At 42.1% G+C, this 13,845-nt stretch overlaps 1 protein-coding gene across 1 annotated transcript in view; it reads left to right on the top strand.

Annotated features, from left to right (window-relative positions):
• SPTB (spectrin beta, erythrocytic) overlaps window positions 1-13,845 on the top strand; it is a 125,977-nt gene that overhangs the window by 37,343 nt on the left and 74,789 nt on the right. The window contains exons 3-6 of the mRNA XM_089691662.1: window positions 807-958; window positions 8,360-8,533; window positions 8,753-8,841; window positions 12,498-12,578. Of these exons, the coding sequence (XP_089547788.1) occupies window positions 807-958; window positions 8,360-8,533; window positions 8,753-8,841; window positions 12,498-12,578 (496 nt within the window). The remainder of the gene's footprint in view (window positions 1-806; window positions 959-8,359; window positions 8,534-8,752; window positions 8,842-12,497; window positions 12,579-13,845) is intronic.

The following is a 13,845-nucleotide window of genomic DNA, read 5'->3' on the forward strand; positions in this document are numbered from 1 at the left end:
CAGCTGTGTCCTCATCACTGCTGTCTTCTCTCCCTGGTGCCGGCATCTTCAGTGTGGGTATCTGGCTGTGACAGCTTGCAGCTTCACAGCCGGTTGCCCACTGCGCATGCGGGAGAAGTGCTGCGCTTTGTGAATGGCTCGTATTCTTCTGGGACCTGTCACACATGGGAGGGAGGGGGAGGGGTGGACAACTTCCGCTTCTGATTGCCCAGGCGATCCCAGCGGAAGTGGAAGCGGGTACCTGTCAAATTCGGGTACCTGCTCCCCAAAGGTGCCAATCTTTAATGGGGAGGGGGGACAAAGGCTTAAAGCGGAACTTCCCCTTTTGGGTGGAGCTTTGCTTTAAAGCGTATGTACAGCCTCACCTTGTAAAAAAACCCATTCAGTTTAAAATAGAAATGAAAGACAAAACATTTGTGTATACCCTCTATTCTCAGCTGCACAAAGAGCTCAGGGAGGAGAAACAGCAGCACACTGATCTTCCCAGTGAATAGCTGTGCAGTGGAGGCATGTCAGCAAAAGCCTGATCATTGGATCAGCTCCAAGCACAGCTAGAAAACTGACAGTGCTGTGCTCTCATGCCTAGTGTGGTCTGTTTTTAATAGGAGGTCAGGGGGACTGGCAGGAACACCAGGGATTTCACACAAAGGAAGCAATACAAAGAGAACAGGATACTTTTTCATACAAGTACATGGTACAGCTGGCACATATCAGGACTAGGAAATGTTGGGTTCACATATTGTTTAAGAACAAGAATAATAACTGCTTACAGAAAAAATAAGTTTCATATGCGTTTTGTATTTCAGATGAACGTGAAGCTGTACAAAAAAAGACGTTTACAAAATGGGTGAACTCACATCTTGCTTTTGTGAGCTGTCGGATTTCAGATCTCTACTTGGACCTAAGAGATGGAAGGATGCTGATAAAATTACTTGAAGTACTCTCGGGGGAACAGTTGGTACGTTTGCAGATCATTTTTCATGCAATAAAGCCCAATAGAACCTTTACTGTGACTCAGCTAAATACATTCCAGTTGCATCAAAACAAACAGTGAGCAAAGTTTTCATGTTTGTTTTCCTTCTAAAGCTGTAGAAAAGCCTTTCACCTGCCAGCCTTTGAAGATTGGGATTCTTGCAGGGGCGGACTGATAACTCATGGGGCCCCTGGGCAATAGGGGATCATGGGGCCCCTGTGTCCTTGCCCAAACTCAAAAAAGCCTATGAAAAAGGTACCAGGGGCATCTCATGGGGCCCCCTACTGACCCCCGACCCTCAGGCAGTGCCCGAGTTTCCAAATGGTCAGTCCACCCCTGGATCCTTGCCATCTATGAGGAAGCAGTGATCTCTCTGCAGAGGTCAGGCATGCCTCAAATGAGTCAGACCTATACAGAGCTCATGCTCCCTGGTGATTGGACAGCTTTGACTCTGCCTCAGTGGGGGGGGGGGGGGTCATACCTCTGTGAAGCAATGCAAATATTTGCCAGCACACTATGGATCTTCACGCAGAGTCCAAATGTTTGTTTGTTTTTTTAAAGAGAGATCACATCACATCAAAGCAGTGCAAACCTCTGCAAAGGGATCACTGCTTCCACACAGAGAGTAAGGGGTTCTTCTCTACAGCATGCTGGTAGGTGACAGGCTTTTCACTCAGGTTGGGGCTGATTTCTGAAGAAAAAACACTGTAAGATTTTAAAACACCTTTTTGTTTTGTTTCTGGAATGCACTTAACAAATTTAACCTCTTCCCGACCGCCATATAGCAGGGGTACTGCTACAGGGTGGCATGGCTGCGCAAAATATATATATGATTTTGTATTTCCAGCTACAGCTGAACCCGGCAACATTGACGGGAGAGATCAGGGGCGTAGTTACCACAAGGCAAACAAGGCACTTGCCTAGGGCGGCATTTTTCAGGGGGGCAGCACCTCCCCCCAGAAGAAGGGATGAAATAAGGGACACACACACCATGGGAACCAGGTGGGATCTGAGAGTGGCTGCAGGCTGTTTGATGGTGTATGTAGAGCCTGACTCTCATTCCCAGGGATATCCAGAGCTGTGAAGATGAGTGTCTCTCTATTGCCGGGGAAGGGGGGGGGTAGAGGAAGGCTCCCGGGTGGGATGAAGGGGTGTTGTTGGTCAATGTCAGGCTTTCTTTGCAGGAGTGGGAAGGGTGGGTTGTGTTGGTTGGTGTCTGAGGAGGCAAATGATTTTTGTGTTGCCTAGGGCAGCACAAAACCTAAATACACCACTGGGAGAGGTCTGTATATAAACAATACAGATCTCTCCCCTGTCAGCACCAGCATGCATAGCAGAGCAATACAAAGCAGCGTGCGTACACAGTAAAGCACACACACACATCATAGTAAAACAGCACACAGTTAACCCTTTGATCACCCCAGATGTTACCCCTTCCTGCCCAGTGTCATTAGTACAGTGTCAGTGCTTTTTATTATCACTGATCACTGTATTAGTGTCACTGGGGATGTCAGTGGCAGTTAACCAGTTCCCCCCAGTGTCAGAATGCCTGCCGCAGTCCCAATATAAGTCGCTGATCACTTCCATTACTAGTATTTAAAAAAAAAATTCCAGTGTATATACCGCCATTTGTAAACGCTATAACTTTCACATAAACCAATTAATTTACAAGTATTGGGATTTTGTTTTAGCAAAGACATGTAGCAGAATACATTTTGGCCTAAATTTATGACGACATTTAATTTTTTAAAAAATTTTTACTGGATATGTTTTATAACAAAAAGTCAAAAATATAGTTTTTTCTTTAAAAATTGTCATTTTTTTTTTGTTTATAGCTCAAAAAATAAAAACCGCAGAGGTGATCAAATACCACCAAAAGAAAGCTCCATTTGTGGAAAAATAAGGACATAAATTTAATTTGGGTGCAGTGTTGCATGACCGCTCAATTGTCAGTTAAAATAATGCAGCGACGTATTGCAAAAAATGGCCTGGTCAGGAAGGGGGGTAAACCCTCTGGAGGGCAAGTGGTTAAACTAAGTGTTCAAATTGTCTTTAAAGGGAACATATAGTGTATTTTTAGTGAGCACATAGTTATCATCACGTTGTTTACTTTAAAGTCATAACATTGCATTTCAATGTCATCCATGCTAAATATACACAGTAGCAATATCAATTGTCTTGTTTCACCCCCTTAATGCTGGCTGTCAACATATATATGGCTGCATGGTGGGTTCTTTAACATCGGTGTAACTATTCTGTCCCTGGAGCACATTCCTATCATGCCTCAAATCCAGGGCCTGCACTGATACCATCAGCTCCTGGTCACTGTTTATGATCAGGAGCCCATGAGACAGGCTATGAATCTGGGATCACTGTGACGTTTGATACATTTACATTTTCACACTGTCAGCATATATGCCAAATGTTCTTGATTTTCAGAGACAGCTGTAGGATGTTGTAGATTTGTTCATATTTGTTTCTTATTGGAAATTGCCCTGGCTTTAAAAACAGACCACTCTGCTATAAGTTACACTTTAACGTTCTGTATCAGCCACCCCTCTCTGCCAATCCCTCCACTGGCTTCCCATTGCCCAACGGATACAATTCCAAACTTTAACAATAACATATAAAGCCATTTATAACTCTGCCCCAAATTACATCACCGATTTTGTCTCCAAACATCACCCAAACCGCACTCTCCGCTCCTCGCACGACCTCCTGCTCTCTAGCTCCCTTGTCTCCTTCTCCCATGCTCATCTCCAGGACTTCTCCAGAGCTTCCCCCATCCTCTGGAACTCTCTATCCCAATTTATCAGACTATCACCTACTCTGCTCACTTTTAGGCGATCTCTGAAAACCTATCTCTTCAGGGAAGCCTATCCTTCCCTAAGCTAATAATGGAATCTTCTACTCTTCCTACCAGTCCATCCCTAACAGTTACTACCTTTTGTACCACTAGCCCCTCCCTCCTAGATTGTCAGCTCCAAGGAGCAGGGCCCTCCTAACCCTCTTGTATTGAACTGTATTGTTGTTGTATTGTCTCCTGTTATATTGTAAAGTGCTGAGCAAACTGCGCTATATAAATCCTGTATAGTAATAATAACTGTTTGACGCCCGCCCACAGTACATACACAGCCAGGCTGGATCACGTACATGTGTGTGATCCAGCTTCTTCCGAGTTTTGGACATGTGCATGGTCAACCCCTGCTGACCCACACTGTCATTGGCTACAGCATGGTTTTGTCAGCAGGTCCTGGCCAATGATTTTGGCCATGGACCCACTAATCAGCTGTAGCCAATCGCAACACAGATCAGCGATCTCGCTGTTTCTTCTCCCTGCAAAGCGAGGAGAAAAAAACAGCCAGATCTGTAATTTAAAGCAGCACATATTATACATGTTACACCTGTTAGGCAAGTAGTTAACCCCTTGATTGCCTATATATTAACCTTTCCTAGCCAGTGTCACTAATATAGCAACAGTGTACAGTATTATATCTAAACACTGTATTATGGCACTATTGATGTCAGTGTCAGTTAGTTTATCTCCCAGCGGGGGTCTGTTAGCACCAGGTTGCCCAGCACACTATCACAGTCCCACTATAAGTATCTGATCACCAACATTACCAGCGTCAATTCAGTATATATACCATCGTTTGTAGACGCTATTCAAACAAACCAATTAATATATACTTATTTGGAAGACTTTTATTTATTTATTTTTTTATTGGATATGTTTTATAACAGAAAGTGAAAAATATATTTTGTTTTTCAACATTTTCAGTATTTTTTTCATTTATATAATAAAAAATAAAAAAAACAATGGTGATCAAACACCACCAAAAGAAAGCTCTTTTTGCATGAAAGAAATTATATACATTTCATTTGGGTACGGTGTTGCATGACTGATCAATTGACAGTTAAAGAAGTACAGTGCTGAATGCAAAAAAAAATGCCCTGGTCAAAGGGTTAAAGTAGAGATCAGCCTTTCGTAAAATGTAAAATGTACATTTATTATTTTTTTGCATTAGAACCTGCAAAGCATTGTAACTGTGATCACTGGATGGTGGGTGCAGTGATCTGGTTCCTACAGTTTCTTCCTCCGATTTGAGGTACAGACCTTCAGCTACGGCATTGGAATAAGTATTAATGCATTACAAATGCAATGATGTCACTGCACTCCACTGAGAACTACAACTCCCTCTGCCACAGTGGAAAATGGGACTTGTAGATTTTCATTCACAGGTCTTTGTGAATGAATGATATGGCTGTGTGGGCGGAGCCCTGACAAATTCAAACTCGACAACAGCCACCATTCTATAAGAGTTGGGAGGGTTGGGAGCAGTTTGAGGGTGAGAGATTGAAGGCTTGAACTGTGTTTCATGTTATACCCTGAATATGCAATCCACTCTACAGCAGGACTCAGCTAAAAAGTGTTTGTAAAGGCAAACTTAAAAAAAAAGAAAAAAAAAACATACTTACCTGATCTGTATAATGCTTTTGCACAGAGCAGCCCCAATCCTCTTTTTCTTGGATCCCTCACCGGTGCTCCTGCCCTCCGCTGAGCTCCTCCACACAATCTGCTTGCTCTGGGGGCACACGTGCATGCTCACTCCAAAGCCACCTCTGTGTGTCTATGAGCCACACAGTGCATGGCTCGGCCCCGCCCTTGCTCCCTCCTCACTGGCTCCCACTGCTGTGTCTCAGCCAATGTGGAGGCAGAGACCCGGAAGAGCTTCTGCTCTTGTGCACATCGCTGGATAGGGACCGGGCTCAGGAAAGTGTTAGGTAGGGGCTGGGGGGGAGTTGCACACTGAAAGTTTTTTTAACTTCATGCATAGAGTGCCTTTAGAACCAATCAATTGGGCCAATCAGGTATCCTGCATTCTTATATGCTGGCAGGGAACCTGCTAACAGGAGGAGAGAGAAGAGGGATGTCCTCAACAGTCAGTTGCTGCTCCTTCTCTGTCCAATCACAGGCTGGGGGGGCGGATATGTGATCTAGCCGTGTTGTATATTACTGCAACAAAAAACAAATACGGTCACAAGGCTGGTTGTTATTATTATACAGGATGTATATAGCACCAACAGTTTGAGCAACACTTTACAATGTGAGGGCAAACAGTACAGTAACAATACAATCGACTACAGGAGGAATCAGAGGGCCCTGTTCATTAGAGATTACAATCTAAAAGGGGAGGGTCAAGTGAAACACTGTGCTGCCTAGCAAGGTTATTTCAATCTCCGGACAGTATAGAAAAAAATGCAAATCTTTTAGCGGGTAAACCACTTTCAGAGTTACATAGTTAGTCTGGCTGAAAAAAGACAAAAATCCATCCAGTTCAACCATCAAAGACAAAAAAAGTTATAATCCTATACTCACAGTTGATCCAGAGGAAGGCAAAAAACACAGCAAAGCATAATCCAAATTGCTCCTGCAGGGGAAAAAATTCCTTCCTGATCCCCCGAGAGGCAATCGGATATTCCCTGGATCAACTTTACCTATAAATGTTAGTATCCAGTTATATTCTGTGTATCAAAGAAACAATCCAGGCCTTTTTTAAAGCAATCCATTGAGCTGGCCAGAACCAACTCTTGAGGGAGTCTATTCCACATTTCTCAGCTCTCACTGTGAAGAAACCTTTCCATGATTGGAGATTAAATCTCTTTTCCTACAGACGTAAAGAGTGCCCCCTTGTCCTCTGTGATGACTTCAGGGTGACTAGCTCTACACCGAGTTCACTATATAAACCACTGATGTATTTATACATGTTGATCATTGTGACAATCGCGGCGTCAGACCCCCAGCCCTTCTCACCAAACTCGTGACTGAAGGACTAGCCAATCTAAAACCGCGATGTCACATGCGTAACAATGCCACGCCCAGCTGCACCCTGCACACTGATTTTCTAGCTAATGGACCACAACCTGTGTACTTGCAGCCTGAGCACGATGGTTACTGGGTCAGGTTAATTACGCAATTAACCCTTCACACTGCCACCACCTCCTTTTTGTACAGAGAAAGAGGAAACTCAGCAATATCAGCAATAACACTAGGATGGTTGAAATAATCATCTGTATACCACTGTCACCGCAGGCAGGTTATACAGAGGGTTAAACACACATATTAGCGTTCTTCAGCGGCAGGAATTCGTACTTTGCATTAAAGAGCTTTAGAAACAGTTCAACACTTTCAGAAAGTAAGATTTATTACTAAAAGGTCAAAAGGGTGCGATAAAAATATTTACAGAAAAAGATGTAACCAATATATATATAAATATACAGAGAACAATAGCACAGCAAAGAGAAAACAGAAAGGAGTTTAAAGGGTTAAAGTGCTTGCCAATCAGCCTTGGTTTAAGCAGTTTCAACTCTTATGAGCTCAAAAAGGATTTCTTGTCTTTCACTCAGTTTCGATGTTAAATGGGAGAGTCTTCTTTCTCTCACACACCACACACTAAGCATAACAGACCTTTTCTAGGATCTCAACAGGGTGTCTCCTTTTGGGGAGTAAACCAATCATTTCCTTTTGGGGAGGGGAGTGTAGATGGAGACTTAAGTTATAACCAGAAACTCTCATAGCTGCTATTAAGATTCATAACTTGGTCTAGGGCATTTGCCGGCCTGGTCACTAGTATATTAATACTCAACCGCATCTGCGGAATGGTTAGAGATGACACATGTCATATACACTTGGTTCAGGAATGGTTCAGGAGATATACTTTTCTGCTTTTCTATGTATGCCAACAAAGGGGTGTAACATACCAGGAGAATGGTCTCAGATTGAGTCTTCCGAATATAGGCTCCATGTTTAGGTAATTATGTCCTATGTGAAGATATCAACTTATATGAAAAGTCAGTTTTTAAAAGTAAGTCTGTTTTTACGACCCCTTGGAAGGTCTTTTGAAGTTCAGTGAGGGACTTGGTTTACACTTTTACGATATGCCAGATTGCACATCTAGCAGACAGCTAGGCCTCAGCTCCCTTGGGGTTTTTATAGCTCGGAGCTTGCTGCTGTGCTTTGGCAGCCTATGACCTCTCTCATCACTCAGGCCACATGTCACCCCACAGTGAGGGAGGGGGATGAGAAAAGAGGGGGAGAAAGATCTACAAGATGGATGGTTGGAGCAAAATGGATCTCTGTGGGCACGATTGCTACAATCATATCCACCCTTAATCTCCTCAAGAGAGAATAAATTCAGTTCCTCTAATCTTTCAATATATATTTCAATATATATTTATTTAAATGGTGTATGTAGCTGTTTTCCTGGAGTTCTGCTTTAAAACACAAACATTTGCCTGTTTTCCATTGCAATTTTTCTGACACAAGTATGGTGTGACTTTTGTTAATACACACATGCAATGTTTGATCCCTGTGTTATATTTTAGCCGAGAAGGACGAAAGGAAGAATGAGAATTCACTGTCTGGAAAACGTAGACAAAGCCCTCCATTTCCTCAAGGAACAGAGAGTTCATCTTGAAAACATCGGTCCCCATGACATTGTTAATGGTAACCACAGGTTAATACTGGGGCTCATCTGGACCATCATATTACGTTTCCAGGTATGTCCTGTTTTACCAAATTATAGAGTTACAGAATTGAGAGAATAAGTGAACAAATAGAAACTGTTTCAACTTGCAATTTTACAAAAATAAAGTTCTCCTGAGCTTGGCAGAAAAAAGAGAGTTATCAAAGGCAGTTAAAAATATTATTCCAAAAATAGCATTTATAGGTATTTTTCAAGCCTTTTAGCTGACTCATTACTTGGTTCATGTTTGCAGATGCAAGACATTATTGTAGAGGCAAAAGGTAGTGAAACTCGCTCTGCTAAAGATGCTTTGCTGCTCTGGTGTCAAATGAAGACAGCTGGGTGAGTATCAGAAAACTGTCTGTTTAATATTATTAGGCATCACAAGCATCAAAGTGTCTAAAGGTCATACACTATACAATCTGATTGTACAATCTCCTTTAGATCTTCCAACAACTATTGGTAGTACAAAGACCTGCCTGATTGGATACAAATTGATTGGCTAGATTAGCCAGGTCCTTGTATTACATAATTTTGATCAATCTAAAATTGATTGTACAGAGATTGTATGGCAAACCCAACACCTTTAACTGCTCACAGGCCAGCCCTTATCCTCCTCAGTTTCCTGCAATCAGCCGATTGTCCAGTGTGGAGTCTACTCTTGCTTCACTGTAGTCCACCATCCGAGTAAGAAACCGCACACTGAAGATGTTCAACTCCATCCAAGGTCAAGGGTCCCTTCAAATGGGCATTCTGTTTTTTTCCATCAGTTCAGTCACATTTTTTCCAAGAAAAAACAAATCAGTTCACATCAGTTTTTAATCAGTTCACATACATTTTTCATCAGTTTACACCAGTTTACATACATTTTTCATCAGTTTACATCAGTTTTTCATCAGTTTACACCAGTTTACATCCATTTTTCATCAGTTTGCATCCTTTTTGTTATTTGTTTTTCATGAGTTTACACCCTTTACCAACACAAAAATGGACTGTATGTCCATTTACATGCGTTTTCCGTTCGTTTGCATCTAGTAACATCTTTTTTTTGTCCATTTACATTCATTTTACGTCTGTTCCGTTTTTTTTTTTTTACAAAAGAAATATAGGATTTTATTCTGGTAAAAAAAACGGATGTCAACAGATGCGGACATTAACGCATGTAAACAGATGATCACCTGTTTACATCCGCTAGTCCATAGAAATACATGGCTGTCCATTTTTCATCCGTAAACGGACAGGTGAAAAAGGGACATACGGAATGCTCATGTGAAAGAGTCCTTATTGCAATGACAGCCCACTGTTCACTATATATGATTAAGGCTTGTTGTGGGTGAAACATGTTGAGGGCATGGCTTTTGGTGGGATTGAGCAATGTGCTATCATTCCAATAAACCTTGATTGTCAGCTTCCACAGCGATTACTCAGGTATGAAATATGCATACTTACAATGACATAAGCTGGAGCAACGTAACTATGTGATAAAAATTATATTTAGGCTTAAGCCTTAAGTATATCTAAAGACAATATTTTTCAGCTTTGAAGAGTAGGGAAGGAATAAAGCCCTGTTTTTTGCCATTGGCATCCCATTCAGAGGATTGTCATTAACTTCTAGTTCTGTAGACCCAACAGGAAAGGACTGTTAATCTCTACAAAGACATGAAAATACTCACTTACCCTAGGTTCACACGAGGGCCATTTTGTGGGCCGCAGCATGGCAGCCCATCCAGTTGAATGAGCTGCCATGCCTCGTAAAACGCAGGGAGATCACTGCACCTTTCCAGAAATTGCAGGCTGCTCCAGGAACCGCACTACAGGCAATGTAAATGTAGCGCCACCCCCCGCAGGGGCTGCTGGAGGATGATGGTCCCTAAAGGTTGCCCTGATCTTGCAAGCCTTCCAACACCTCTGCCACCCTGGGTTCAGACATGGTTCACAAAAGATCACACTTACAATGACACCAAAATATAATAAAGCAATTTAATATGTACTAGAAGTTCTCCAGTCAACAGACAAAGAAAAAGGATTGTCAATGCAGATATCTTTAGTATAATCCGTTTAGTCTTTGAGGGTTTAGAGCACAGATATGCAATGGAAGTGAATCAAACAGCAACTACAAGTAGGCCCTTGAAGAACCTATGACCCAGGGTATAAAAGGAAGAAAGAAGACTTTCCTGTGTCAGTCCTCTCCCTTAAAGTCCTGATGCCACAGGTCCAAGAATATCAACACAATTTATAATAAATAAATATGTGAATATTGCAGCAAACTATTTCTGAGTGAAAATTCCCCCTAATATACACAGATCTAAAGTCCTTTAAGTGAAGGTGGGAAGGGGGAAGACAAGAGGGAAAATTCTTGACAATGGATGTGTCCAAAAGCTTCAGCCAGCTCAATTAGGGCCTGAAAGGATTGCGGTGCAATGGCGACCAGCAATAATAAATAGCATGTGCAAGTGTTTCCTGTTAGAAGTCTTGTGGTCTAAAAAGATGAAGTAATTGTGTCTGTATGCAGTGTCTTTTGGAAGAGTGTACCCAGTGTGGGCTTCTGCCCGCTCACCAGTCCAGAAGATACTGAGTCACAGGAGAAGAAGATGTCACAGAACAGGCTCCTGAGAATCCATGTCCAGTGAGAGGTGCCTGAACTGTGCACCTAACAATGCTGGGTTTCAGCTGGGTCTGTCATGGTTATGATGCGAGCAGGGGCAGACTGACCATTTGGAAACTCGGGCAATGCCCGGGGTCAGTAGGGGGCCCCATAAGATGCCCCTGGTACCTTTTTTCATAGGCTTTTTTGAGTTTGGGCAAGGACACAGGGGCCCCATAATCCCCTATTGCCCGGGAGCCCCATGAGTTGTCAGTCCGCCCCTGGATGCGAGTGACCCTGAAATGGATGGTCTGTCTGCAAGTATATGGCTCACCTGCTGAAGATTCCCCAGGCTGTCTGGGCCGCAAGGCCTGCTCTAACTCTACAGAGTGGCTGGGCCCCTCCTCTGAACCTCAGGCAGTGGTCCCAAGAGAACGAACCTTTCCCTGGCCGGGCTATATATGTCCTCTCCCAGCATTCCCCCTTCTCTCTGGTTGGTTGGACCTTATATTTTAAGGCAGCACTGGCTCCACGTAAAGACCCGGTTCCCCAGGCTATATGTCCCACAATCCCCTGCTCTCAGTCGTGGTCCTTCTTGCAGTGCTTCCAGGACACAATGTTACAGTCACTAGGCTGAACACTAGAGGGAAACAAGCTCAAGGCAGTCTTTGGTATGAATGTCCCTCGGTCATGCGTGTAGATTAGCCAACACAGGCACCTCCTGAACGCCCGAAGTCCAATAGAAGCCTTTGACAATAGCTATTTCCCTCTATTTTTGTTCTGCTGACAACTCAAATTTTGAATTTCTTTTTAGTATTAGTTCAGGTATCAGTAGTCACCAATGAAACAGTAAATCCCTCCAGCACCAAAAAGCTGGTTATACCTTCTCTTACACTGTTCAAAACTAAAAACATAAAAAAATAATTTTACAAACCATTTAATTCATGTCAGTGCCTTTTCAATGCTCATCTGTTAGAAATTTTGTTGTTTTTCTGTGATTCAAAGGCAAGAATTCCAGGCTGTGTGTGTCCTCCAGTAGGACAATAATGGATGAACTTAGCATAATGTGTTAAATCAGCAAGTGATAACGAACCAGTGCTAGATAAACTAAATCTAAATATAAGTCTTGAATGTCAAATAAGGGCAGTGATTTGACCAGCTACCCTAAAAGAGATGCCTATGAGTTAGCCATGTTCCCACTTAGTTTGGTAATTTGGAAGAGAGTCAAGAATAAGTTATAAATGCTTTCCATTAGGGAATCAACTGTACAGCCCACAGGATGGTGTAGTTTGAGTTGTGGTATCCATTTGGAAGTACTGGATTGGGGAGAAACAGTAAATAGTGGCAATTAAATGTTTTCAATCCATATCTATGTTTCCTTCTAACTAATTTCAATGTAAATCTATACTTTTAGATATCCAAATGTGAATGTCACCAACTTTACATCCAGCTGGAAAGATGGCTTAGCTTTCAATGCTCTCATTCACAAACACAGGTAAGATACTGCCATGTCCAAAAGTCAAGTATGGCTTGTTAATAAAAGAGGAAGTAGAGTACTTTGAGTAATCCTTACATCTAAACTGACCAAAAAAAAAACCTATCATATCAGCCGAGACTCTCCTAGGGGTAGGGGTCTCATATCTGATTTTTACCACAAATCTTTGCTCTGCCTTTTTCATACACCCCCCCTATATAGACGAAAATGGGAGAAGGATTGCGGTATCACTTTTTCAGATGAGGATTGGGATTCCATGGTGGATAACATATGTAGGTGTTCCCGATCTCTTTCTGTTCGTGAGACGGCTCTCAAGGTTTTAACCAGATGGTACTATACCCCATCAAGACTACATATATTGTTCCCACAAACGTCCCCTTTATGCTTCCGGGGCTGTGGCCTCACAGGCACTCTGGTCCATATATTTTGGAATTGCCCGACTATATCTATGATTTGGTGCAAGATATCTAAGGTGGCTACCTCACTGGTGGGTACCCCGGTACGATTGTCTTTACAGACCTGTCTATTGGGAGTGCGTGTCCCGGGGGTCTCTGATGCCACTATGAGATTAATACATACTATATGTACTGCCACTTTATGGTCTATTGCCTTACATTGGAGGTCCAATTCTGTACCCTTGGCCTCTGTTTTACACAGAATAGATGCTGTAATGCTCATGGAACATATTCATTATACCCTACTGGATAAGATGCACTTGTTTGATAAAAAGTGGGAGTCATGGAGGGATTATAGACATTTATTGCATAATTAACAACATCCCCACTGAAAATTGACTGGCACATACTGTTGACAGATATATCATTCAATCTACCTTATCATTAATGTATTTCATGTACTTGCAACCTCCTCTTTCTATCTCTTCTCTTCCTTACGTTAATATATTTTTCTGTATTGTACTTTTCAGAAGTGCTTTGTTTCTACTGTGTGTATCATTTGTAAATGAACTGTTGTTATACAGTCTACTTTCATATAATAAAACCGTTTGTAAACAAAAAAAAAACCTATCATAAAACTATAAAACCTACAACTGCTGTTGTGAAAGAAATGTACCTTGTGCTGTCCTAATGTTTATAACTTTAAAATTAATCTGTGCTTTGCTTAACCCCTTCATGCCTAAGGGTAACACAAATCTTAAAGCATAAACACAATTTTGCAACTTTGACATGTGTTAGCAAAACTGTACATATCATCACATCTACTTTGTGCATCCAGGTGCATTATACTTTGTTTTTTTCAGGACAAATTG

The sequence above is a fragment of the Staurois parvus genome, unplaced genomic scaffold (genome assembly GCF_062004578.1).
Source record: "Staurois parvus isolate SC_StPar_1 unplaced genomic scaffold, SC_StPar_1.0 ptg000568l, whole genome shotgun sequence".
In the NCBI taxonomy this organism is placed as follows: domain Eukaryota; kingdom Metazoa; phylum Chordata; class Amphibia; order Anura; family Ranidae; genus Staurois; species Staurois parvus.